General features: G+C 57.0%; 3 protein-coding genes across 4 annotated transcripts; 2 read left to right on the forward strand and 1 right to left on the reverse strand.

Annotated features, from left to right (window-relative positions):
• Positions 1-923: 923 nt before the first annotated feature.
• On the forward strand, positions 924-5,900 carry LOC130256572 (mucin-19-like). Its single transcript, XM_056498310.1, has 4 exons — positions 924-1,097; positions 2,928-4,984; positions 5,336-5,479; positions 5,712-5,900. The coding sequence occupies exons 1-4, from the start codon at positions 1,037-1,039 to the stop codon at positions 5,898-5,900; spliced, it is 2,451 nt and encodes an 816-aa protein (XP_056354285.1). The 5' UTR covers positions 924-1,036.
• On the forward strand, positions 5,844-13,743 carry LOC130256552 (mucin-4-like). Of its 2 annotated transcripts, none has more exons than XM_056498273.1 (11): positions 5,844-7,289; positions 8,610-8,749; positions 9,024-9,188; positions 9,457-9,612; positions 10,099-10,229; positions 11,048-11,136; positions 11,525-11,708; positions 12,107-12,255; positions 12,465-12,584; positions 12,882-12,923; positions 13,046-13,743. In XM_056498273.1, exons 1-11 carry the CDS (start codon positions 5,936-5,938, stop codon positions 13,060-13,062), a joined length of 2,547 nt encoding a protein of 848 aa, XP_056354248.1. In that variant the 5' UTR covers positions 5,844-5,935; the 3' UTR covers positions 13,063-13,743. The 2 variants fall into 2 exon arrangements, with proteins under 2 accessions (XP_056354248.1, XP_056354247.1); XM_056498272.1 differs by having other exon boundaries at positions 5,847-7,943.
• Positions 13,744-14,230: 487 nt separating this feature from the next.
• On the reverse strand, positions 14,231-25,793 carry MUC4 (mucin 4, cell surface associated). The gene is made up of 28 exons (XM_056498311.1): positions 25,235-25,793; positions 24,212-24,814; positions 23,767-23,906; positions 23,409-23,573; positions 23,172-23,327; positions 22,909-23,039; positions 22,594-22,682; positions 22,115-22,291; positions 21,885-22,028; positions 21,669-21,788; positions 21,264-21,466; positions 20,540-20,618; positions 20,133-20,303; positions 19,843-19,944; positions 19,402-19,638; positions 18,882-19,016; positions 18,616-18,794; positions 18,330-18,489; positions 18,152-18,250; positions 17,415-17,597; positions 17,249-17,322; positions 16,965-17,029; positions 16,512-16,711; positions 16,145-16,313; positions 15,888-16,061; positions 15,049-15,086; positions 14,869-14,966; positions 14,231-14,671 (listed from the first exon to the last, which is right to left on the reverse strand). Exons 1-28 carry the CDS (start codon positions 25,791-25,793, stop codon positions 14,615-14,617), a joined length of 4,707 nt encoding a protein of 1,568 aa, XP_056354286.1. The 3' UTR covers positions 14,231-14,614.
• Positions 25,794-26,076: the final 283 nt, after the last annotated feature.

Raw genomic sequence — 26,076 nt, forward strand, 5'->3', positions numbered from 1 at the left:
TGTTTAATTGACTGCAAAACCATGTAGTGGTGGGAGTTTGCATAATGCTGTTCACAGGGGAGCTGGCAGCAGTTTGCAAGGGGGCATGCAGGAATTGCTGCTCCAGGAGGAGGAGGGGGTGAGACATAGGGGTGAAGTGACTCAGGGGATTCCCCACAGCAGGGAAGGGGGTCTGAGTCTGTTCCTTTTCCTCCTCCATCCTCTGGGGATGCTGGTCCAACCTTGCAGAGAAGCTTCTCTGGACCATTTACCCCCTCCCAGCACACCAGCATTGCTGTGTCCAGACTGAGGTGCAGGTTTCAAACCCCACTGGGGTGTTCTGGGACTCTGAAGAGGGATTCCCAGTGTTTCCAGTTGCAGCTGAGCATGGTGGAGCTCACTGACACCCCAGGGCCTGACCCCAGCTGTGCTTCTCCCTGCTTTATAACCTGCCTCTGCTCCTGGGGAGCCAAGTGCACACTTGTGTCCTGCCTTGCTCTGGGCTGAGACATGGCTCAGCTGGTGCTTTCAGTGTCCATGGTGTCCTCACAGACATGGTGACACCAGCTGGCATTGCCCTGTCAGCACCACACACTGCTCTGTGGCCCCATGCCCTGCATGTGGAGCAGGTTCTGTGGGGTCTGTGGGGTGACTGCCATGCCACTGTTGGCAGTGCCACACATTGCTCTGGGCTCAGCTTCACCTTCTGGTGCTGGCAGCCCAGGGAGCTGCACCAGGCTGAGCCCAGGTCCTGGGGCAGGTGGGTCTCTGCAGGGTGGGCTTTGGGTGCACCCCAGCCCATGCCCAGCCTTGGGAAGGGGAGGGCTTGACCGGAAGGGAAGGGTGACAGGGACATTGGAGGGAAGGGACCGGGGGCGGGAGGGGACGTGGCAACCTGCCTCCTTCTGCCATCCCTATAAATAGGAGGGAGCAGGAGCACCTGTGGGACTCCAGCTCTGCAGGAGAGGCAGACAGGGAGGGACGGAGGGAGCTGCTCCTCGCTGCTCTCTCCTCCCTTTGAGCTTCCCAGTGCTCTGCCTGTGCCGAGGCCTGAGGCATGGGGACCAGGGGATGGATGCTCTCCGCCTTCCTGGGATGCTGCGCGTGGATTCTGCATGGTATGTCCTGTATTTTTCTGCTAGTCCATGTGCTCCTGAACCCTGTCAGTGTGCAGCAGGTACATGCTTTTCACTCCTGGCTGTACTGGAAACTCTTCTTAGGAGCAGTCCTTGCAAGGCATTACAGCCAAAGAGATGGAAAAGCATTTTGCAGGGCAGGCATCACCCCGAGGGGCTGGTTGCAGGCGTGGAGCCGTGGGAGAGAGGAGAGCCCAGCCTGGGAGCCTGCAGGCAGCTGTGTACCCCTCCAGCAAAGGGAAGCCAGCTGGCAGAACAGGACCCAGTGGTGCTCCCACCCCTCCCACATCCCAGGGAAGAGCAAATGTTGGTGCTCCATGCTGGGGCCCCTCTTGCACAAACTTCCCTTGAATGGGTGTGTGGGATACATGGTGTTTCCTGCTCCACATTGAAGAATTAAAATAAAACAGGGATTTACTGGGGTGAGTGGGCCAAACTAAACTGGGGTGACTCGACTGATGTACTTTGTTTTTCATGAGATGGGGACAGAAGCTGCTGAGCTCCTTTGCCTGAGGGGTCTGGTACAAAGAGCCTTTTTCAACCAGGGAAGATGACACTGAAGGAGGCTGCCAGGAGAGGGAATGTGGGTCTAGCAGAGAGAGGATGGATCCCTCTAGGACTGGTCTGGCACAGGAGCTAATATTCATTACTGACCCTGCAGAAGCTATCTGGGAGCTGAGGAGCTGAGCCAGCGGTGAGGTTGGAGGCACCTCTGCTGCAGGGAGATCTGGCTGCCTGTCAGGGGGAACCTGACGAACTGGAGCACCGGGGTTGGGAACAGGCTGGGGCTGTCAGGCTGTGGCAAAGCTCTGCTGGATCTTGCCATGGGGGTGTCCTTCGTCTTCCCTAATTGGAGCTCCCTAAAGCCAAGTGTCAGCAGGTCCACCCGGCTCCTCACAGAGCCAACGGCGGCAGCTTGGTCGTCCCAGAGCCTGGGAAATGTCACCTATGGGTGCCAGTGGTTCTGGGAGACACGTCTGGGATGTGGGCAGGTGTCTCCTCCTTTCAGCAGAGCTCCTGGATGTGGGTTAGGATTTTGGCAGCAGAAGGAGGGAACTGTAAGAAGGGCTTGGTGCTGGGAGATTGCAAATATTCCCTCCTGGGAACCCCTGGTGCCTTCATTCAGCTGGAGGCAAGAGGGATGGGGGCAGGAGCAGGCAGGCACCCAGCCCAGGAGAGTTTTATTGTACCTGCTTTAAATGCAGCAGATCAGAATCCATCTGCAGTCAGGGAAGGCTTCCCTAAGTCTTGGCTTTCCTGTCTGACAAAGGGCTTTGGGTAAAGCTGAGTTATTTAAATGTCCCTCAGACACCCAAAAGGTGAAAAATCACAGAACCCTCCCAGGTTCTGCAGAAGCAACCATGCTCAGAGCTGTCCCTGCAGTGATGGAAAGAAGGCTGAGGGTTGCCCTGAGGTGGCAGAGTTCCACAGACACCCCCAAGGCTATGAGCTAGTGAGGTGACCTGGTGACCAGGATCCCAGTACCATCCCCAGCATGACTGAACTGGGTTTCAGCAGCTGCTTTTGCCTCTATGCTGCTCCAGTGTCTCTCCTGACCTGTGGTGAATTGTGAATGGTCTCAGCTCCCAGCTGCTGATGCTGGGGATGGAAGAGGTCTGTGCAGTGCTGTACCCAAGGCAGCCTAGACCACACTCCTTGGGTTTTAAATCAGGGCCTTGTAAGGCTGTTGGATGAGGCAGAGGGGTTTAAGAAGTGGTGGCAGCTCTGTGATTCTCATGGAGAGGTGTCTGAGCCTGGCAGGCTGTCAGCTCCAGCTCCCACTGTAACACTCCACTTTGTGCTTCTCTGCAGGGCTCGGGGCTGTTGTTGCTGTCCCCGTCACCACCGATGTGTCCTTTACTGAGGGGACAGCTTTCCCCATGACAACAGAGGACAAGTGGGCCCGTGCTACCCTCCCTGCAGAGATGAGCACCATGGCAGCTGACACTGAGACCTTCCCTCCCTGGACTGAGACAGACCCAGTGACGGTGACAAGTGAATATGGCTCTTCAGTGCCAGCTTTGGTGAATGGGACCAAGGCTCCTAACACAACCCAGAGTACTGAGGGAAATTCAGCTGCTGCCAATGCAGCCACTGCTGCCACCATCACCGCACAGCACCCCGCTGTCACCCCAGAAGCAGTGCAGGATGAACTAGAGGCCACTCCTGATGTCCCTCTGGGGACCACCCCTGTCCTTGAGGATGTGAAGGAGAACATCCTTGCAGACAGAGGAGAAGACACAGACCTCAGTACTGCCACTGCATCCCTCCACACCACCTCTCCACCAGCAGTCACCTGGGTGCCAGAGCCAACTGCTGGTGTCACTGTGCTGCTGAGCCAAGGGCTGACCACAGCCAAGGAGGAAAGTGTAATCCTGCCTGGAGCTACTCAAAGTGAAGCCAGTGCCAGCTCCTCCTCAGGCCCCAGTCCTGATGCCAGGGAGCTGCTTCCAACCCAGCAGGATGGAGCAGTGGGTGGGGTTGAGGACATTAACCCAGAGCCAGCAGGAGAAATGGCCCCAGCTGATGAGGAAAGTCCCTTGGCTTCAGAATCTGGAGATCCAGGAGATGCAATAAATGGTGAATTCAGCACAGCCAACTCATCCCACCTACCTCCAGAGAGCCCGACAATATCAGGAGCAGTGGAAAACCCTGGGAAGTCCTCCCTCCTCCCTGGCCAGGCACTGAGCCCAGACACTTCACTGACACCATCCAATGGTGGGGATGGGGATGGGCAGGGAGTTCCCAGGGTGTCACCAGACACTTCTGGTTCAGCCTTGTCACCTGCAGCCAGCAGGGCACCAGTGGCACCTGAGGAATCAGAGGACACTGCCACCTCACTGCCCGCCCTAGGGCTTCCCACTGGTGCACAGAGTGACACGAACCTCCCAGTCTCAGCCACTGCACTGACCACAGGGGATGTGGGAGCTGTGGATCAGGCCAGTCCATCCCTCCAGCCTGCCCCATGGCAGACCCCCACTGGAGAACAGCCACTGCTTCTTCCTGATGCTCTGACATCCCCCACAGACACCCCCAGTGCTCCTGAGCCAGAGGCTGAAGCCAGCACCCTGCCTGAAGCTGATGGTGCAGCAGAGACACCAGCAAGTCCTGACCTCGCTACTGGCCCAGAAGCAGCCGTGTCTCCTTCTCTTGGGGAGCCACAGACAGCAGGGATGCCAGCTGGAACTCCCCAGGAAGCCGATGGACTTGGCACTGGCTTGAGTTCAGACTCAGACGCCCCCAGCCCAGCCCCTCTTGTACCTGATGGGCTGGCATGGCCCACTGCTGGGATCCAGGGTCAGGGAGCTGAGGGGGTAGGGGACGTGGCACAGGTGGGAGGTCCAGGGGATGCCAGTCCCCATGAAGACACCCAGAGTGACATGAGTCCCCCAGCCCTTCAGCCAGCAGTATCTCCTGCTGATAATGGAGAGCTGCTGCCTGGAGGAACAGAAGACTTGGCAAATGCTGAACTTTCCTCTACATCAGCACTTGGGGATGGAACAGAAGCAGGGGGAGCCCCAGCACTGGGACAAGTGTCCTCACTTGCACCTCCCAGCAATGCTGGAATGGAGCCTGGTCTGTCGGGAGCTGAAGGATCAGGAGACCTGCCTGGTGAATCTGCCAGTGCTCCTGGGGCTGTTTTCCCACCCCTGGGGTCTGTGGCTGGCCCTGTGTCTGAGGCAGAGACACCAGAGAGCCCTGACCTCGGTGCTGCCCAGGGGGCACCTGGATCTCCATCCTCTGGTGGCTCACAGCCATGGGGAACAGCAGCTGGTGCTCCCGTGGGATCAGGTCTCCCTGGAGCTGAAGGGCCAGACACCGACTCACCATCAGCATGGGACACCCCCAGCTCAGCAGTTCATGGACCTGTAGGACCCCCATCAGCTGGCATTGGGGACCAGCCTGGCATGAGTGTGGGGCTGCCAGGAGCAGAAGAGCAAGGAGTCAGCACGGCAGAGGCAGCACTGGAAGGAGCAGGGAGTGGGATTGAGTCTGAGCCATCCCTGAGCTCCAGTGCAGGGAATGGAATAGCAGCTGGGATGGATCAACTGCCCAGCACTGGTTCCCCATCTGCTATTGCCTCTCCCAGTGATGTGGTGGCACCTTCTGTGTCAAGGGATGATGAAGTGGGACCCATCTCATCTGCAGCTCCTGGCCCTGACAGTCTGTCCCCAGCCTCTCCAGATGGTGAAACTGGCCCAGGGCTTGGTCTGGTGCAGGGGGCTGAGAGTGCAGGGGTTGTGGAGCAGGCAGGAAATCCAGAGAGTGAAAATCCCAACATGGAGACAAGTCCTTCTACTGTCAGCCGTGAGCAGGACCTCACTAACACCGGAGAGCTGCCAGAAGAAGATACAGGGGATATGGTAAATGCTGAACTTTCCTCTCCATCGGCGCTTGGGGATGGAACAGGAACAGGAGGAGCCCCAGCACTGGGACAAATGTCCTTGCCTGGTCTTGCACCTTCCAGCAATGCTGGAATGGAGTCTGATCTCTCAGGAGCTGAAGGACCAAGGGACCTGCCTGCTGAATCTGCCAGTGCTCCTGGGGCTGTTTTCCCACCCCTGGGGTCTGTGGCTGGCCCTGTGTCTGAGGCAGAGACACCAGAGAGCCCTGACCTCGGTGCTGCCCAGGGGGCACCTGGATCTCCATCCTCTGGTGGCTCACAGCCATGGGGAACAGCAGCTGGTGCTCCCGTGGGATCAGGTCTCCCTGGAGCTGAAGGGCCAGACACCGACTCACCATCAGCATGGGACACCCCCAGCTCAGCAGTTCATGGACCTGTAGGACCCCCATCAGCTGGCATTGGGGACCAGCCTGGCATGAGTGTGGGGCTGCCAGGAGCAGAAGAGCAAGGAGTCAGCACGGCAGAGGCAGCACTGGAAGGAGCAGGGAGTGGGATTGAGTCTGAGCCATCCCTGAGCTCCAGTGCAGGGAATGGAATAGCAGCTGGGATGGATCAACTGCCCAGCACTGGTTCCCCATCTGCTATTGCCTCTCCCGGTGATGTGGTGGCACCTTCTGTGTCAAGGGATGATGAAGTGGGACCCATCTCATCTGCAGCTCCTGGCCCTGACAGTCTGTCCCCAGCCTCTCCAGATGGTGAAACTGGCCCAGGGCTTGGTCTGGTGCAGGGGGCTGAGAGTGCAGGGGTTGTGGAGCAGGCAGGAAATCCAGAGAGTGAAAATCCCAACATGGAGACAAGTCCTTCTGCTGTCAGCCCTGAGCAGGGTGAACTGCCTGGTGCAGTTTCCTCATCTGGTTCAGCCTCTCCCAGTGGTGATGTCGCAGCATCCTCTGTTTCAGACTCATCCAGTCTGGGTGCACTTGAAGGAGCAGGCAGTGCTGCTGAAAGTCTTCAGCCCTCCCTGGGTGCTGGCACTGGAGTCCTTCCTGCTGCAGAAGAAGGGGCAAGTGAAGGGGCTAGTGATGGAGGGTCCACAGGGCAGTCCCAGGCTCCTGTTGGAATGGGAACAGCTGTTTCAGTTTCCCTTGATGGAGAAACAGGAGGTGTGCTGCAGTCTGCATCTTCTTCCTCATCTACAGAGGGGTCTTCACTACCTGTGGGGACAGGTGAAGCTGCTGATGAAACAAGCCTTCCTGGAGCTGGTGCTGGCTTGAACACAGGCTTGGAGCCTGCTGGGCCTCAAGAAGCCTCTGTGTCTGCCCCTGGCACCCAAAGCAGTGCCAACACTGAAGTTTCTGATGGAAAACTGGGCAAAGCTGATGTGGTGGAGGTGCCTGGAGGAGCCTCGGTGAATGGGGGACCTTCCCCTGGCGCCAGCCTGGTCCCAGCGGCTCCAGACAACAGTGGTGTTTCCAATGCCATGAGCACCTCGGTGGCTGCTTCTCTGCTTCTCCCTGGACATGGGCTGAGCTCGGGGCTGGCACCCAGCGGGGACCCCGACTCTGCGCCAAGCACCCAGAGTGGGAGCAGCTCCCTGCTGCCAGGGTCACCAGCTGGGCTGCCAGGGTCACCAGCTGGGCTGCCAGAAGAAGCTGGAGGTGCTCAGTCCTGGTCTCTTGAAGATGAGGTGGCCTCAGGCATGCCAGCACCTTTGGGAGAAGCATCCCCTCATGCTCCCACATCCCCCAACGCTGCCCCAGTGCTGCCTTCTGCTCCACAGAGAGGAAATTCAGCAGAGGGGGTGTCTGCCAGCCCCGGGCTTTCGGCACGTGAGTCCACAGTGGGGACCTCTGCAGGGGGAAAGGGAGAGCTGGGGGCTGCTGTGCCAGGGGGGGCTGCTTTGCTCCTGCCTCCCCCGCAGCCGGGGAGCCCCGGAGCCCCCTCTGGGGATGCTGACAGCTCTGCTCCTGGAGAAGGGAGTGCTGTGCTCCATGGAACCATGACAGGGCAAGGGGATGTAACCCATCTCTCTCCCAGTGCCGCTGGATCCGGGGCACACATGGAGACTCACTCTCCACCTGGGGGGAGCCCAGGGCTCCCTGACCTTCCTCCTGCTGGGATCAGTGCTGGCAGTCCTGGAGCAAAAACCCTGGGGCCAGGACCTGCTGCCCTGCAGCCTTTCCTGGGCAGGGAGCTGCCCACCAGCCTGGCAAACAGAGCCCCTTCCACCTCTGGGTCGAGCCTTTCTGGAGCCTCCCCAGGCCAGGGGGGATCCCAGGGCAGGTCCCCAGCCACTTCACCCCCAGCCACATCCTGCAGCCCGGCCCTCGCCAGCCCAGCCCCACCAGCCCCCCTGCCCAGGGGCAGGGAGGTGCTTCCCAGGCCAGGAACAGCCACTGTCACCTCCCGTGCCTCGTCCCCCGTGGTGCCAGCCCCACCAGGAGTGCCAGCAGCTGCCCCAGCCCTGCCGCCCAGTCCCGCAGGTACGTGATGCTCGCAGAGCAGCCCGGGTGGCACTAACACATCCAGTTTCCCCATGGATCATCCTCAGGGACATTCAGTGCCCAGAAAACAAGGGATCTATTTGAAGGCAGCATCCTGGGGGGCATGCAGCATGATGAGCCCCTACACATGAGCTTGCACTCTTGGCAGGCTGAGCCTGCCTTCAATACAGTCCCATCAGCTGGAAAACCCATCCCCTACAAATCTTTTTTATTTTTTTTAAACAGACATAAATAGGGAACTGGAGGCTGTAAAAGTCTCTATAAAGAGCTGTGGGTGTTTAACTCTGTGCTGTCCCCTGCCATAGTCCATGTATAATGTTCTTCCCCTCCTAGGCAGTCATTCAGCTCAGTGTCCCAACAGACATGGTGGAAGCAGGGGACAGCAAAGGCCATCATAGCAGGTTTAGGGTAGCTGTGTTTGTGTGAGGCAGTGAAAGCAGGGGGAACAGGGGAAGGTGACATACAGAGTGTCCCTGGAGGCTTTAAGCAGTGTCTCCCCATCCTTCTGCTGCCCAGATTCTGTCCCAGTAGAAGCAAGATAATTTCAGCCCTTTTAAATTTTTAATACAGCCCAAAGGCTTGACTGTAAACGTGGTTTGGTTTCATTGTTTGTTTGTTTGTTTGTTTGTTTGTTTTCTCTTCCAGTTCCGGCTGTGCCCCTCTATGGGTATGGAGCAAGAGAAAATGATCGGGAGTATGTGGAAAGAAGAGTGGATTTTAATTCTCCACTTTTCAAGCCCGAGACTGGATTTCCATTTGGGAAAACCCTGCGCAGCTCTCTCTACGTGAGTCTACTTGGGCTTCACTCATTGGGCAAGCACCATAGCCAAAAACCTGGGAGAGGCACCAGGTGCCTGGGATGGGACTCTTGTGGGGCCAAAGCTATTGGATGCTGCTGTGGTCTGTTTGCAGCAGGAGGTGACTTTGTGGCCATTTCAGCAGTGGCAGGTGGTGGCTTTCCTTGGGCATTGCTCAAAATGAACTTGAAAATGGGAGGGCTGCCACCTCCATGCCAGGGCTGGTCCTGATCTCACCTGATGGAGGGATCCCTGTGCTCAGTTTACAGACAATGGACAGATCATTTTCCCAGCCTCAGACAACAGCATCCTCACGTACCCCAACCCTCCTCCCAATGGCTTCAACGGCCACGAAGATGTCCCCATGATCGCTGTATTTTGGGACAACGCTGACTTCTCCAGAGGTGTTGGCACCACCTTTTACCAGGTGAGCTACCTGGGAGCATGATTGCACTAAACACCTTTTGATTATAAACTCATCATCTATTCTGTGGATGCCTCCTGAGATGTGTAATTAATGGAGCCCAAGAATGGTTCTTCCCTTTTCTGAGCTAAGTCTAAGAGCTGTTGGTGCTATGTCACCTCTTGAGCCATCCAAATCCCATCCAGCACTTTGGTTACAGTGTGTGACCTCAGTCTAGGCCTGTTTAGTCCCACTGGGAGCTAATGCAGACACGTGTGTTCCCATCCCACAGGAGTTCTCCACCCTCAACACGGCCAAGCCGCCCTTCGTCCTTGACGTGGAAGCGAAGGTCCGGCGGTACCTGAGATCCTCCTACTCTGCAGTCTGGACCTTGAAAATCACCTGGGAGAGAGCTCCTGCCTATGCAGCACGGACTGACACCCACAAGGTAAGGGACTGATGGAACACAGGCACTGCTGAGCTGTCAAAAACCCCCAAGACCCACAATGACCTTCTCTGTGCCTAAAAATAAGAACCAGTTTTGTGACAAAGGCCAGTCTTGAAGAGTTTTGCCAAAAAGGACTGGGCTGTGCCCATGTATTGGTGATTTTCAGGTCTTTTGAGGGATACCTTTAGTTAAACTTCCCCTGTTCTATAAAACTTTTCTCTTTGAGGTGGTGGGAGTTTATTGCTCACTAGAAATGCTGTTTTTCAGAGGCATAAAAGTGGGTGAATTTGAAGCTTGTCATGGAACTGTTTCAAAGTAAAACCGTCACATTTTCCATGTGAAATGTGAACCAGGCCTGGCTATGTTTGCCTTGTTTCCCTCCAGACCTCAGTCTGGCCATTCCCCAGCAAGCGCTGCCCCACATCCTGAATTGTAAACCCCACATCTTTACTCACTCTCTTACCTGTCTGCAACACTTCTCCCCAGACAGTCACATACCAGGCTGTCCTGACCACTGATGGCTTCAGGTCCTACATCCTGATGCTGTACCAGGATGGAGGCATGCAGTGGGATTACACCAGGCTCACTTCCACCAACGTGCTCATCGGCTACACCAGGTACAGCAGCTCAGCACCCCAACCCTGGCTCCTCTGAGCACTGGGGTGCATCCCACCCACAGCTCTCGCTGGATGAATCCCAGGGAGTGCCCTACAAGGACAGCCCAGCTGAGGTCTGCATGCCCATATATCCTAACATATAGGGGGCTCACAAACAAATTTGCCCCATTAGGGACTGGATCATGCTGCAGCATGCTGTCTTGCTGGGCTGTGCTTGTTGTAAGATCCACAAATCCCTGTGGAGTCCTGGGCCCCCAGCATCCTGGCGGTTTGGGTGGAAGGAGTGGGAAATAGGGGATGTTTGCTGAACTTTGCACCAGCCGAGGGAAGGGATTTCCGTGCTTGGCCGGAGCAGTAGCTTCCTGCCTCCTCACATTACGTCTTGCCCTGTACATGCTGTCTCCAGAGTTTTCTCATTAGCTGCTTGCTGCAGCTGGGTAAGGAAAAGGTGGCCTGGATGGGAAGTGCGGGCGGCACAGGCGTGTGTGTGTGTGTGTGTGACCACTAGTGGATTTCAGCCCCAAATTGCCTGGCAAAATGCTAGAAACTATGGAAGCTGCTCCTGGGGGTCTTCAGATGTCTGTGGGCTCAGCCCCTGATGCAGCAAGAGTGTTTGCAGCACCCAAAAAGAGCTGTACCCTGTATAGAGGAGGAAGCAGGCTGGGGCAGCTCATGCCTTTGCTCTCCTGTCCCAAGAGCTGCTGTGTGGGTGCTGCAATTCCACTGGCACAGGATCAGGATGGCTGAAGGGGCTGGGGCTGGGATAATTCCAGCCAGTAAAAGCAACCCCTGATTTTTCCTCTTTCCTCTTCACTCAGTGGGGATGGCTTTTATCACAATGATGACCTGACTAAGAGACCTCCAGCTGCCAAATATCGCCCTGACCAGTTCAGGGGCTACAACACAGGTAGTGACACATAGCTGGGGTGGGTTCACAGGGAGGGGAATATTCCCAGGGAATGAAATGCAGCCTGCCACTGAGTTCTCAAGGCCAGGCTTTCCCCCTCAAGCACATTTCCCCTGGGTACCAGCTATGCCCTGAGGCTGAAACATCCTGGCTGTGCCCATGGTCACTTTTTGTGCCAATGGCTCTGTCCCAAGGCTTCCTTCTTTGAGAAGAGCCTCTCCCACTGTTTCCCTTCTATTGAGTGGTTGTTGAATATGGGGTCCCATGGCTAGACATGAGTGTGGGCTTAGTTTCCAGCATTAGCACCACATGACTCACCTTGAGACAAAACAGCCCCTGTGGTCCCCTTGGCCAAAAATGACAGCTCATGGTTTCTCTCCCTGCTCAGACCTCCGTGGGTTGTGGATTTACAAGCTGGAGAGCCGCGTGGGCATCAACTACTGGCTGAAGTGCCTGGCGTGGACAGGAAAGCAGCAGGAGCCCAGGGCATGGAGCCAGGGCCTGCCCACCTGCCCCTGCTCCCTGCAGCAAGGGCAGCAGGACCCACGCTTCAAGAGCAGCCGTGGAGGCAAGTGGACATGCTGCTTCCTCACCCTCCTCCTCCCCAAGCTGTCCTTCCCCACCTTTCCTGCAAGGGTGGCTGGGGTCCCAGCTGCAGGGTGGGCAGGTGACCCTAAGAAAGAGGAGAGGAGCACGGCCTACCCTTCAGAGACAGGAAAAGTGAGGAGGATTGAGGGCTGACCTCTTCTTGTATTATTAGAGTTGGTCTGACTTGCATGGGGATGCTGGGGCCCAGGGTCTCACCCCAGGAGACCATTTAGATGGTTTCCATCAGCTCCTGCAACCCCGTGTAGCACCGAGGGTGATGTGGTGGATAACAAGGAGCCAGCTCTGGCCTGACCCTTGCCCTGAGGCAGGTGTGCTGGCTGGGCAGGGCTGTCTGAGGCTCGCTGCTGCCCGTTTCAGGCAGGTGGGGTGCCCGTGTCTCCATGCTGCACTCGGCCTCCCCCAACCAGCACGGCGCCGGCGTCCGCTGCGTGTACGACAGCCAGAACCAGCTCATCGAGGGGCGGCAGGAGAGGTACTGGAGGTCCTCCAGGCAGGCCTCACCCTACCGTGGTAAGCACAGCCAGCCTTGGCATCCCCTGGCTGAGGCTGGCATTGCTGTAGCCTGTAAATAATTTTAATCTCTGTGCCGACCTGTTTTCTGACGTGCTGTTTCCCTTGGAGGGAGTGTGGAGCTGCCAAAAGCCGAGGAAAGCCTTGCCTGGAAGCAGCCCATCTCCCTCCTCTTCCCTTCAGCCCCTTACTGTCCTTTCTGCCTGCAGACCAGGAGCTGAAGCTGTATGACTGGTGCTGTAACCGGGCGGGCAGTGCCCACCTCTGTGCCCGCTACAGTGAGAAGAGGCCGAGGATTGGCTGTGATGGATACCAGTCACCCAGCCAGGGTGGGTCTGCAGCTCATGGCCACTGGGGGGATGCTGTCCTGGTGCCCAGGGCTGGGAGGGAATGGCTCAGCTCCCAATGGTTAAGGCAGCAAGAGCCTGAGCAGATGGGGGAAGGGTTTTGGGGTGCTCCTGTGCAGGTTGTGCCATGCCCTGGGCTGTGTGGGGCTGTGGGGGCATCTCCCTCAGCACATAACCACCAGCACAGTCTGGAGGCAATGGTGCTGGGAGGTGAGGAGGACCTCAGCAAATGTGATTCTGGTGTAAGCTGATGTGGGGCTTTCTTGCAACCCTCAACAGATTCCTCGAAGGAGGCAGAGGATGACTCAGATGAGCAGACAGGTGAGCAAGAATCTGGGGTCTCCTTTCCCTCTGTCCTTGTTCCCTGGAAGAAAACACCCCGGCACTCCCAGCTTGCCCCACAGGGAGAAGGTGCCTGAGCAAATCTCATTTTTTCTTTGCAGATGAAGAAGACAAGTAACTGGGAGGTTGCACACCCGCAGCACGTTCTTGGCCATGGCTGATCCTCCAAGTCCTTTGATCTGCTCTTCCCCCTTTTCCCACTACAGAACCCATCACTCCTGCCCACCGTGCAGGACAGCTCACTTGGCCAGTGCCTGCAGTTGCCTGCCCTGGAACAAGTTCACATTTTAACCCAGACATGTCCCAATGATTCAGTTGCTTTGGCTGCCCTTTCCCAGCTGCAGCTGAGGGGCAGAACTGGTGGGGAGGTGGGCAGGTACCCCCACTGCACACAGCAGCCTTGTCCTTCCTGCATCCCACTGTGCTCCCATGCTGCAGGGTGAGGCTGGACCCCTGGCACGCAGGGAAAGGGTTAAACACCACGCATGGGTTGACTGTGGCCAAACCCTTGAATTCCAGGGTGCACCAGGCTTGTCCTGTGAGCCAGTCCTGTCTTGTCCCCCACTTCTGTTTCCCAGCCATCCCTCCCTGAGTGGTCCCTGGGCCCTGTGCTCAGGAGAAGGGACAATTCTCCAGATCAAGCCAGAATCAGATCAATATGTCTGCTGGATGTGTGAGGGCAAAATGCAGCCCCATGATCAGAAATGTTGGAAGAAATATAATTTTTTGTGTGTAAGAGAGCATCTTCCTTTCTTAAAAAAACAATAAATCATTGTCAAATCTTGTTTGTTCAATAAAACCTTGGAAGGGTTTGAGCATCACTGATCCTGCAGCAGCCATGTCCTCTGCCAAACTGGGGTGGGAAGCAGGGACAGGGCAGGCTTGGAGCAGCAGGATTACAGGCTATTTCTGTTCTTGGCTTTAGTGCTGGAGATACAGCTAAGCCAGGGTCTAGGACAGTGAATGGGTGGGAGTTGGGGGTCTGATATATCCTCCTAGGATCAGTATCTCCCAATCACCAGGGTTGAAGGGCTGTGGGATGTTTGTGGGGACCAAAGCCTGACCTGTGTGATCTGAGCCACTGTAAGCAGGGTCCATGAAAGCAGAGAGGAGATTTGCAGGTGTGTAGAGAAAATGAGGGGATGAAGCCACCAAAAAATTAACATCCATTTTCACTTTGGCTCTGTGGATGAGACCTGCTGGGACCAAGCAGGGACTTGAGGGCTCAGTGACAGTGAAGCAGGGCTGGCGCAGGGACCCTTGAGGTGCAGACAATTTTACAGTAAGCCAACATTTTTGGTTTATTCTATTTGGTTCCTAAGGGATTACAATCACTGCATTGCCCCACCTGACCCTGCTCCTGGGGGCTCTGCAAGGTCTGGTTATATTGCACTAGCACATAGCCTGGTGCAGACACATTCAAGGGTGACCCCAGGTGTCTCTGCAGGTCCTCAAGGGAAGGTGAAATCCTCCTGCTTTGGTCACCCAACATAAACACACATTGAGAAAACCCCTCCAGAGTGAATCCTCCCAGAACCCAAAAGGCAGCTGCCTGTCCCCTGCTTCCATGAGTGGCTGCTGCTGGAGATCTTGAGAGGAAGCAGCAGAGCAGGCAGCAGAGTCTGGTTCCTCTGTGAGCCTGGAGGTGCCAGGAAAGGACCAGAGGCAGGTCAGGGCTGCTGGGGGGACTGGTTTGGAGGCATAACGTGGGGTCTCTGGATTCTGATCTGTACAGGAGGAACAGGCCATGCTGTCAGTGTGGCTTTGGCTCTGTGCTTTGTGACAAGCTCAGATGGTGGCACAGATCCCAGTGCCAGCCAAAGCATCTGAGATGCTTCAGGATGAGGCACAGGGCCAGGATTCAGAGCCTAGCCCAAAGTTCCCCACCCCAACACCCCACAGAAACAGTAACCCCAGGGCAGACCTGCACTGAGGGGTCAATGGCCTGAAGCTGCAGTTTCCAGTGCCTTTCCAGGGAGTGGGAGAGGGTGGGCTCTGCTTGTTCTCCTGCCATTGTTAAAGCTGGAGCAGGGAAGATGAGCAGAGCTTGAGGACTGGGGTGAAGCAGAGCCTTAGTGGGGGAGTTTTGCAGGTGTGTACTCACAGGAGAAGGGCCGTGTCCTCCACAAGGTCTCCTTGGGCCTGAGAGGGAGAACAGAATAGGGAGAACATACCAGCAGAGGCTGGGAGAGCCCTGCCTGATGCTGGTGTCTGGCTCAGATGGCAAAGGGGAGCTGTGACTGACTGTAGGGGTGAGTGGGGCTGTACGAGGAGGAAAAGCCCCAGTTGTGCACACACAGTTTCTTGCCTTGCCACAAGTGCAAACGAACAGAGGAACACCCTAGAGATCCCTGGCTCCAAGGCTGTCAGGGAGCTGGGTGCAGGGCCAGGACACAGCTCTGACCAGAGTGGCATCCACATCCCTAATTGTGGATGCCATTGCAGGACCAAGGGCTGGAGAGGGGGAAAGGAAATGCTGGTCCTTCCACCCCAGCCTTGCACTTTGCCATTCTTCTGTTAACTCCCTGCTCTGCAGAAGAGCAAGGTCCAATTCTTAAATGGCTTTTCCTCACTCCAGGCCAGCTCTTTCCAGACCCATGTGAATTACAGTGGAAGTCATTTGGGTGGTATGCAAATTAAAATTAAATAGAAAGCCCATCTGTAACCACGAATGAAAACACTCCCTAACATGGGGAAAAAGGAAAGCTAACATTCAACCCACTGATACTATTGCACCTCTGAGCTGTAGATGTCTGGAAAAGGGGCTGGAAAATATTAAAAGGTCACCCAACCCCTCTCTCAGGGCAGAGTCCCCCTGCCCAAACCAGATGAGTTCTACCAGTGGTGGATCTTTCAAATGTGGATTTCTGATCAGTTTTTCTCTCTGACACCCAACCTGCCACACGCCCAGCCCCCCCTGTGCAGGTCCAGCCCGTGGCTCACCCCTGGTGCTGGCGGCGGTGCTGGCGGCAGAGGTGCAGGGCCAGGCAGGCGATGGCAAACAGGAGGCAGAGCAGAGCCAGGGCCCCCAGCAGGATGCCGAGGAAGGCAGCCAGGCTGATGGCCAGCCACTCACACTGAGCCCCGGCCGGGGAGTAGATGGAGAAGGGCAGGCAGCTGTGGTGGGGAGGGAGGAGCCGTGATGCCGGGGGAGAAGCAGCTGTGCAGGGTGGCACTGTCCACCCCAGGGCTGCTCTTACCTGCACGTGGGCCCCTCGGGCAGGTGCTGGCACTGGCCACCGTGCTGGCAGTAGCCCGTCTTGCAAGGGGAGATGCAGACGAAGCCGATGCTCCCCACGTAGTGGAGCTGGTAGCCTTTGTAGCCATTCAGAGAGCAGGGAAAATAGTCCCTCAGCTCATCCACTGTCACTGGGGAGGGAAAGCACATGGGTTCGGCCTTGCAGCAACACCCCTTGACGCCTCCCCAAGGTTGGGAGGCTGCCCACCCACCTCCCCCATGAGTGTGAACCAGTCTCCGGGGCACACAGGGTTATGGGGACAATGGGGACAATGGGGACAGGGGGTACTCCTCCCACCCTGCCCAGCTCAGTACCAGGAGCCACTCACGCTTCACCAGGTCGGTGATGTTGTCCCGGTGCAGGCGCTGGAAGAGCAGCCCCGTGCCCGCCTCCCGCCGCCGCCGCCGCCCGTTGAAGGCGCCGGTGACGGCTGCGGGCAGCTCCTCGTTCAGGAAGCGGATGATGGAGCTGCGGCTGTCATAGGCAAACTCCGACACCACCACGAAGGTGAAGCCATCGCCGTCTGTCCTGCAGGGGAAAGAGAGGGCTGCTGGCAGAGCTGCTCCGCCTCAGTATTCCCATTTGGGCAGTGGTAAGGAAGGGATGAGGAGGGAGGGGAAGGTGTCAACTGGCTTGTGTCTCCAAGGGTTTATCAGCATCAGGGCTGGAAAAACAGACTCTGAGCTGGGGGAACTTGCCCCTTGTGCACCAGACTCTCTGGGCCCAGACTCTGCCCAACAGATCCTTAGAGTGGTCACAGGCTGCTTCACATCTGACTCACATCTGGGTGATGTTGGTGTTGCTCTGGAAAGCCTTTACCTCCAGGGAGTCCAGGATGGCTGAGACCTGCAGTGAGGGGAGCAGGAAGGCATTAGGGGAAGGCAGAATGACACCAGCATGGGGAAAGGTTGAAGAGTGATGCAGGCATTGTGGCCAAGCCCCAAGGGTTGCTCTGGCCTTTGGTTCATTTGCTGGGGACTTGGCACAGGGCTGCAGCCATCATCATGCAATTGCCCAGTATGCCAGTGTGTCCCCTGCTCTGAGCCCACCCCTCCAGAGACATACAGTGCTGTTGACTTCCTCTGCAGTGGTGTTTTGCAGACTCTTGATCCTCATCTGGATGCTTCTCCGAGGGAGATCTGCTGGGGGAAAGCCACAATGGTGGCTCTGGCCTTCCAGGAGCAGGGTGAGTGGGGTTGGGTTTCACCCCATGCCAGGTGCAGGTGCCCACCTGTGCTGGGCAGAGGCTGAAAATCCCCCCCTGCCACCTGGCAGCGCCGGTCAGTGAAAGCAGGGGGGCAGGTGCAGGTGGGGGTGCAGGTGATGGGGTGAAGGTGGCAGCGTCCCCCGTTGCTGCAGTAGCCCTCAGGGCAGGAGTGGTAGCCGCAGGCTGAGCCACAGCCTGGCCTCTCACCTGTGGGATGGAGAGCACGGTAGACACATGAACCTGGCTGCAGGACAGAGCCCCAGCTCTCTGAGCCATCCTCAGCTGCTCTATAAGGCTTTTCTTCCAAGTTTTGTTTTTCTTTCATGTGTTAGGAGTCTTAGTATAAATTCAAGGAGAAGTCCCACTCCCCCTCCTTCCAGCTGGAGCCATTTGCCCTCCTTAAATCCCAGCATTAGAACAGGAGCAAAAGCCATCAACTCAACCCCACCAAAGCAATCTGAAAACAGGTCTTGATTTAGCCCCCAGCCTCCGCATGTGCATTTGAACTTTGCTGGGATGAGAATTTTTTTCTCAAGGAGAAAAATTGCATGGGAAAAATTTCCCTTCCCAGCGGATTAGTGAGATTGACAGCCTGGGAACACGACTCTGGTTCCTTCTGCTAATGACAGCGAGGGCTTGGACACAGAGCTCAGCCAGCTCCCACTTCTCTCCGGCCAGCATGGGTCCCTCAGGAATTCTCTTCCACAGAGCCTGGGGGTGATCAGGACGAGGACCATGCCTGCCAGGGACTCCATACTCACCCTGCTCACTGGCCAGGCAGGAGCAGATGTAGCTGCCCACGGTGTTGGTGCAGGTGCTGTTCTCTGGGCACTCCGTCCCCTGCGCACACTCGTCGATATCTGCCGAGGGAGTGCACCATGGCACCGGGACACACACCTCAGCTGCAGTCCCTGTGGCCATGGTGTGAGCCCCTGTCACCTGAGCAGTGCTGCCCATCCCCTGTCAGGCCAGGTGGGCAGGGCCCACAGCCGCTGGAAGGGTCACATCCCACGCCAGGGAAGCATCCCTGGGAGCAGGGCTCCGGAGGGTTCTGGCAGAAGGGACCCGAGTAGCCGCTCTCACATCTGCAGGCTGCCAGCTGGGAAAGAAATGGTGACACTGGCTTAGGGAATGTGAGGAGGATGGGTGGATAGAGAAATCAGCCAGCCCAGCTGGTGTGGGGGCAAGCGCAGTGTGTCACCAGAAGAGCTTTCTGGCACACTACCTGCAGGGAAGACTCCCTGAGAGTGACAGTGTTGCTGTAGTCACACTCCTGGCTCCTGCTGCATCTGCAAAGGGTGAAGCGAAGCTGGAGGAGTGCAGAGATGTTGTTGGACCCAACAGCCTCCAGGTTGATGGTGAATGGGGCAATCCCATGGGGCTCCCATATCAGGGTGCCATTCTCTGCCGGGGGAGAGGTGGGAGTTAGAGGTGGCAGAGGAATTCCATCCCATTCCTTCCCATCCAGCTGCTCCATCTCTCCTTCCTTACCTGATATGTTGAGCTCTGGTGAGAGATGGGGAATGAAGCGTGCACCAACCCCCAAGGCATGGTACTGCCTTCTGACCTTCTCTGTCCTGAAGGCTGTGATTGATGCATCACCAGTGATGACAGGAGGGAAGGCATCTGAGGAAAGAGCAGCCCAGCACAATGTGGCCTTGTCACCCCTTGGCTCCGAGTCCCTCCTGGTGAGGATGGGACCCCAGGCAGATGCTGTCATGGCTGCCCACCAACAAGGCCCTTATGTTGCACAGCGTGGTGGCATTTCCCAGGTTTGGAGAGAAGCCAGAAATGCAGTTCCAGGAAATGCAATTCCAAAACCTTGATGGCAACTATCCTGCTGGTGGCATCTCCCAGGACTGGAGACAAGCCAGCTGGGCAGTGCAAATCCAAGACCTTAGTGACTTCACTTCTGTCTCATACAAAGCAAGAGAGCCCAGGAAAGAAGCAGGCCACTGCCCAGTTACATCTGAGCCATGCCCTCTCAGAGGTGAGGATGTGCTCCACTTACTGAGAGCTGTCTTCCTCTGCTGGAAGTCAGCTGCAAGGCTCTGGGTGGCCAGGCCCAGGGCCAAGTTCCCTGTGCTCAGAGAATCGTAGATGCACTCCTTGCTGCCGTGACACTGCGAGGCTGCCAGCTGGTACTGGCTTTCATTCTCCTGCCGCAGCCGAGACAAGAAGAAGGGTGTGAAGTTCTGTGCTGGTGAGTCCAGAGGCTGAGTGAACAGGCTGTGCTCCCCAACAGCCCCTGCAATAGAGCACACCATGGGTACAGGCCATTTTAAGATTTGTTGTATTTTAGGGTTCCTTTTCACAGAGCGGTGAGGACAACAAAAACCTTCCCTTGGCATTGCATTTGCTCAGGCAAATGTTTAAGTATCTCAAGCCAAAGCATGGCCAGAAGGTGCAGGAAGGAGAGGATCATCAAGGGGGATCCTAAGCCTGGACTTACAGGTCATCCCATAGCTGTAGATCTCCTCCTCACTGCTGTTCACAGGGATGCTGGTACCATTTGGCATCTGGAAATCATCCGCAGGGTCATGGTCCCACACACCTGGCAGAGCATCACCAGAGTGCTGGAATCCCCCATGCCAGGCTGACCTCCTCTCTGGTGCTGGCCAGTGTTTAGTTTAGACCCAGGTGTCCCTGCCCTCACAAGCACAATTCCCCAGTTTTCCAGCCTACTTTAGAGTGGGAAGAGGGTTTGCCCCCCGGCTCTGTGGCGGTGCCAGGAGCCCTCACCCAGGAGGCCCCTGGTGCTGCCGCGGTACCAGTCGGGCAGGCTGCAGAGCACGCTGAGGATCCCAGAGGCGGCCGAGACAGACACAGCGATGGTCCCGTCCAACACGGCCGTGACAGAGGAGCTGTTGACTAGCAGGACACCAGGGCTGTAGTAAACCTTGTCACCCAGGTCTGCAAGGGAAGCATAGTACAGAGGGAGAGTCCATGCAAGGCTGGGATCTGGAATGACAATCCTGGAGGAGAGTGCTTCCTGTCCACCCCACCCAAATCACAGACAGGTGCAGGTGAGAGACATTTAATGGATTTCAGGATGGCTGTCCTCGCATGGATAGGGCTGGTCCCAGGGGATGGGGACATCTCTTGTCCCTGCCACAAACATTTAGTATTGAACAGCACATCCTGCTCACCTTGGGAATAGGAAAACTGGATGGTTTCATTGTTCAGGAGGACTTGGATGTCATCCTGGCTCCCCAAGATCCACTCAACCTGAAAATCATCGTGGATGTCCCAGTTAGCCCCTCTGCTTGTCCCATCCTGCTGTCCCTCCATGCTGGGAACAACCATTAACTCTGTCTTCCTCCAGCCTAGGAAGAAAGGCTCAGCCCTGGGGCATGTGTTGGTGTGTTCCTCACCCAGCAGACACAGAGTACAGCAGCTTTGATGTTTGCCCAGAAGAGGACAGCCAGCTGCCTGTCACCACTGGCAAGGGGAATGCCCAGGCCACCACCACTGCTCTGCTCTGCTCTCAGCATGGAGAGCTGTGCTGGGGGGGCTCTGAGCCCTCTCCTCCTGCTCTTAAATACCTGTTCCTGGTGACACCAGGACATTCTGCTTAATTAAGCTAAATGGCTGTGGGGAGCAATTCTGCAAAGTCTGGAAGACCATGTTCCTCCAGAGTCTCCAGCCTTTGCTGGCCTGTTTGCAGAAGGTGTTAGACCTGTGCCTGGTCTGTGCCTGGTCCATCCCACCACTAATAGTACTTTGTTGGAGTGGCAGGAGGTGGCAGGAAAAGGAGAGGAGATGCCTCTGGGGCCCCACCCACTTGTAGGTGATGCAGAGGTGATGCCCAACTTGCCAGAGAGGTCTGTCCCATTAGAGGCTCACACTCATACCCAGGGCACTCCTACTCACTGTTGTGGTGGTGTTGGAGATGTATTGGGCAGCAAAAGCCACAAAGTTGGTGGCCTGGGCCATGCCAGTCTGTGCTGTGCGGCCGTGCAAAACAAAGCTGGTCTGGGCATCACTGGCCAGCAGCAGGACAAAGTCCCCAAGCCCATTGAAGGTGTAGGTGAGTCCATCCAGGGTGGTGATGTGAGGGTCCCCGAAGGCGCCAGCTGGGGTCCAAAGGAGATGGAGACATTTTGGGCAGAGGAAGAAGAGCAAATGCTGATGTTGTTTTAGGGAGGAGAGCAGCCCCAGAGCTGCTCAGTGGTGGCTCAGCAGTCCCCACTGGTATATTGCAAAGTGTGGCTGATGCATGGGGTCCACACACAGCTCAGTGCCCTGGCACAGCAGAGACAGAGCCTGGGGACTCACCGGGGGTGGGTGGCACATATCCTTCACAGCCAACCCTCGGTCTCTTCTCAGCAAACCTGGCACAGAACAGGGGCTTGCCCACACGCCGGCAGCACCAGTCAAATGCTTCCAGCTCCCTGTCTGTGGAGAAATGTGATGGGGTGTGTCGGGGTCCTTGCTCTGCCTGTGCTTGTGCTTGGGGTATTTTGGGGTGAGGGAATGCCAGTTCCCACTTACCAGTGGCAGTGTGGAAGGGGAGGCTCCATGTTCTCTCCTGCCAGCCTTCGAGCAAGCTCACACCTTGGTACAGACATCGCAGCCCAGCTCCAGCTGGGCTGGGGGACACAGTGCGCAGCATCCTCACCGAGGTGTCCTCTGGGCCTGAAATAGGGGGGATTACAGCTCCCCCAGAGCAGGAGGGCACCATCCCCCACCCTACAGCTGGTCCTGGGGGGTGTCCTTGGCACCTCTGCTCCAGTGGTAGCGGGGATCCAGCTCTGCCTGGGGCCGGGAGCAGGGGCATGGTGGCAGCTGCCTGTTCCAGGTGGCCGGCGCTGGCTCTGTGTCCAGCCACGCCAGGCACTGCAGCCTGTAATTCACCCGGGAGTGACTGTCCAGCCTGTAAATCCACAGCCCACGCACATCTGGGGGAGCAATCAGAGAACAACACCGCTCACAAGGGTCTTGCCTTGTGCTGAGGGATCCCATGGGACAGCTGTCGCTGGCCACTGACCTCACACGAGGTCTCCAGGCTCCCTCTAGAGCCAGCGGGGCTGTGGCAAGCCACAGGAGGATGTGGGACACTCACAGTCTGCTCTTGGTGGCCGCTGGCCCAGTGGCTCTGCTGGCCCATCACCTCCCAGGGATGGGTGCTGGGGACATGCTCCTGGCACAGAGCACACACTCCTGCCATTCCCACCCGCCCCAAGGAGCCCCGGTGCCGTACCAGAGCCGGTGCTGCTGTACTGGTCTGGTCGGTACTTGACAGCTGGTGGCTTCTGAGTCAGCTTGTTGTTTTGGGCATAGCCATTGCCACTGTGTGGAGAGAGGAGGTTTGAGGCCATCCTTCCAGCACAACCCTCCTCCACTCCCCATAGAGCAGCTGGGGTGGGAACTGCTGCAGTTTGCAGGAGAAAGGGTTTAAACGGAGCAGGGTTGCTTCAGGAGTGGGGCTCTCCTGAGGGTAATGCCTCCAACACCCTCAATAAAGTGCTGGAACAAATCTCTGCTGCCCCAAAACCCAGTGACACGCGTGCAGCACCTGGAGAAGCCGATGAGCACGTTGGCTGCAGCCAGCTTGGTGTAGTCCCAGCGCATCCCGCCGTCCTGGTAGAGCAGCAGGGCGAAGGAGCGGCTCCCATCCGTGGTGAGCACTGCCTGGTAGGTGCTCGTCTGGGGAAACCCAGGGCACCCCCTTAGCACTCCCAAAGCCTCCCCTGCTCTCCCTGCAGCACAGGCTGAGGCAGTGAGACTTCAAACAGCCATCAGCAGTCCTCTCTGTCACCTGGGTCCCCCGCTGCTCACCTGAGTGTCATCCCTCTGGGATGGGTATGCTGGAGCTTTCTCCCACGTCACCTTCAAGGTCCATTTTGCTACATAGGGGATTTTCAGGTATTTCTCAATCTTTGCTTCCACATCTTGGACAACAGGGTCTCGGGTGGAGCTGAGTGTAGAGTACTCCTGCCAGATGGCAAGAGAGAGAATTAAATGAGTGAGCAAGGAGCTGGATTCTCCCAGGAGAACACCTCCAGTGGCCCTCACCTGGTACCAGGTGGTGCCAACACCCTTGGAAAAGTCTGCATCGTCCCAAAAGGCAGCCACCATTGGCAGGCTCTCCCGGCCAGTGAAGCCCCAGGGAGGAGGGTTGGGGTTGGATGGAACATAGTTGTTTGTGGGTGGAAAAATGATCTGTCCGTTATCTGTAAACTGACCAAAAGAACTTGTTATTTGCTAACTGGGATAGCTTTTAGCCTCCATGGGTGAGCAGAAAGCAAAAGTTTTAAATGTAAAAAAATATATATATTCAAATGAAATTTGTTTTCTGCTCCATTTCCATGCTTGGGTTTTTTTTACCAAAAGGCAGCACATCCATTATGTGCTCACCAAGGGGGGCACTCACATAGAGAGCATCTCGCAGTGACTTCCCAAAGGGAAATCCAATTTCTGGCTTGAACAGGGGTGAGTTAAAATCCACCATCCTCCGGACGTACTCTTGGTCCCCTCCTTCCACGCCAAAGGGGTAGAGTGAGGTCGCTGGCTCTGCCATGGGCAGGAAATCAATGAAAAAAAGTGTAAAATCATTAATGTCTTCTATACCCATCCTGCAGCCAGGACAAATCCATCTGCTTGCTGCCAGGATGCTGTGCCTGTGCTCTGATGGATTATAACCCAATTTTGAGCTGCTCTCAAATGTCCTATTTTGCCTTCTCCCATTAATCTGGCAGCCCAATGTGCAATGCAGATGAGATAGCCTGAACCAGGCTGTAACCTCATCCTTCACAGTGCTTGACTGGCTGAAAACCCCTTTCCTACTCTTGTCTTTGGGAAAAAGAAAATCTACTTACTGATAAGCTCATGGGTGGGTTGGGGCTTAGGTGCAGGAGCTCTGTGTCCAGGGATGGTGTGGGCAGATATGCTCAGTTCAGTGGATGGTCCTCTCTGTGTCCCAAAGGCATGAGACAGGGTGGTGACAGGGCTGGTGGTGGCTTGTGGTCTCACTGGTGCTGTGGTGCCCGGGGCTGGAAGACTCCCTGCCTCCTTGGCTGGGCTCACTGGGGCTGTGGGTGCAATAGCTGTGCTGTTCCCTGCAGTGGTGGCAGTGGTGGCAGTGGTGGCAGTGCTGTTCCCTGCAGTGGTGGCAGTGGTGGCAGTGGTGGCAGTGGTGGCAGTGGTGGCAGTGGTGGCAGTGGTGCTGCCTGCTGTGGTGGCAGTGGTGGCAGTGTTATTCCCTGCAGTGGTGGCAGTGATGTTCCTTGCAGTGGTGGCAATGGTGGCAGTAGTTGCTGTGGTGGCAGTGGTTGCTGTGGTGGCAGTGGTTGCTATGGTGGCAGTGGTGCTGCCTGCTGTGGTGGCAGTGGTGGCAGTGGTGGCAGTGGTGTTCTCTGCCGTGGTGGCAGTGGTGGCAGTGGTGTTCCCTGCCGTGGTGGCAGCGTTGGCAGTGTTGTTCCCTGCAGCAGTGGCTGTGGTGGCAGTGGTGGTGGTGGTGGCAGTGCTGTTCTCTGCAGCAGTGGCTGTGCTGCTGCCTGTGCTGATGGCTGTTTTCTCCTTCCAGGCAGGCGCCCCTGGAGACATCTGGAAGGCAGGAGGTGACGTGCTTGCTGCTTGTCCCATGTCGTGGTAGATGATGGATGTAGAAGTGGTGCCTGTTGCTGACTCGGTGGGAGTCTGTCCAGCTGCTGCCACCCCAGTTGCACTAACACCAAGCAGGGACAAGGGGGTTGTTGTTGCCTCCTCTGTTGGGCTGTGCAGGCTGGGGAGGGGAGAACCAGACACTGCAACAGCAGTGCTGGGACCAAGGTCGCCCCAGGATCCAAGAGTTGTCTCCACCAAGGGGTGATGTGCTGCTGGGGAAGGGACAGGCTGCCCACCACTGCTTGTCTCGCTGTGTGTTACAGCCAGGGGTGGGGCACTGCTGGTGCTGGTGGCCCCTGCTGTGGCAGGTGGCATGGCTGTGGTGACCCTGATGCTGGTGGCCCCTGCTGTGGCAGGTGGCATGGCTGTGGTGACCCTGGTCACAAAGGTCTCCCAGCCTGTAGAGGTGGTTGGCAGGTTAGCATTGCTGGGGAATGTGCTGGTGGATGGTGTGGTGGCCAGCATGGTGGCCAGGCTTGTGCCAGTGGCCTTGGAGTTGGGGCCATGGGTGCTGCTGGAGCTGGCTGAGGGTGCTGCCCCCTCGGGGCTGCTCTCAGAGCAGGGGGTCTCCACATGGGCGCTGGTACCTGTGGCACCTGTCCAGGATGCAGCTGTAGCCTCTTGCACACTTGTGTGGCCAACAGCCAGCGAGGTGATCCCAGCTGTGGGCTTGTCCTCAGTGGCAGGTGGCTCTGGTGATGGCCTGGCAGTGACAGTTGTGTGGCTGGGAGCTGGCCCCGCTGCACTGGCACCTGGGTTCTCCTCCGTGCTCACCTCCAGGAACCCCATCCCCATTGCTCGTCCTGTGGTGCTGCCATCGGGCTGGGGGTCACCTGAGACCCCCATTGCTTGCAGTAGGGCAGTCAGGGACACTGGGGACATGGCTGTTGTCATCTCTTGGGGGATGTTGGATGGAGACACCTCCAGAGCCATCCCTACATTGGCTCTGCCTTCCAGGAGAGGGGGAACATCTGCTTGTGATGCCATGTGCACAGTGACTGCTCTGGGTCCCCCATAGGTATCTGATACAGCTCTGCCAGTGCCTGGTGCAGTGTTGGGTGATGGCATCTCTGTCCCT

The sequence above is a fragment of the Oenanthe melanoleuca genome, chromosome 9 (genome assembly GCF_029582105.1).
Source record: "Oenanthe melanoleuca isolate GR-GAL-2019-014 chromosome 9, OMel1.0, whole genome shotgun sequence".
Classification (NCBI taxonomy): Eukaryota; Metazoa; Chordata; class Aves; order Passeriformes; family Muscicapidae; genus Oenanthe; species Oenanthe melanoleuca.

What these genes read in the sequence shown, in the direction of transcription:
- LOC130256572 (XM_056498310.1), top strand. Translation starts at nt 1,037, where the DNA reads ATGGGGACCAGGGGATGGATGCTCTCCGCCTTCCTGGGATGCTGCGCG. An exon ending in CTGCGCGTGGATTCTGCATG is followed by an intron (nt 1,098 to 2,927) that starts GTATGTCCTGTA and finishes GCTTCTCTGCAG; the next exon opens with GGCTCGGGGCTGTTGTTGCT. An exon ending in GCTCAGCAGTTCATGGACCT is followed by an intron (nt 4,985 to 5,335) that starts GTAGGACCCCCA and finishes GGTCTGGTGCAG; the next exon opens with GGGGCTGAGAGTGCAGGGGT.
- LOC130256552 (XM_056498272.1), top strand. Translation starts at nt 5,936, where the DNA reads ATGAGTGTGGGGCTGCCAGGAGCAGAAGAGCAAGGAGTCAGCACGGCA. An exon ending in CCTGCCGCCCAGTCCCGCAG is followed by an intron (nt 7,944 to 8,609) that starts GTACGTGATGCT and finishes TTTCTCTTCCAG; the next exon opens with TTCCGGCTGTGCCCCTCTAT. An exon ending in GCAGGCCTCACCCTACCGTG is followed by an intron (nt 12,256 to 12,464) that starts GTAAGCACAGCC and finishes TTCTGCCTGCAG; the next exon opens with ACCAGGAGCTGAAGCTGTAT.
- MUC4 (XM_056498311.1), bottom strand. Translation starts at nt 25,793, where the DNA reads ATGGGGATGGGGTTCCTGGAGGTGAGCACGGAGGAGAACCCAGGTGCC. An exon ending in CACTGCGAGATGCTCTCTAT is followed by an intron (nt 23,574 to 23,766) that starts GTGAGTGCCCCC and finishes TCTTTTGGTCAG; the next exon opens with TTTACAGATAACGGACAGAT. An exon ending in GCAGAGGAAGACAGCTCTCA is followed by an intron (nt 19,017 to 19,401) that starts GTAAGTGGAGCA and finishes CTCTTTCCTCAG; the next exon opens with ATGCCTTCCCTCCTGTCATC.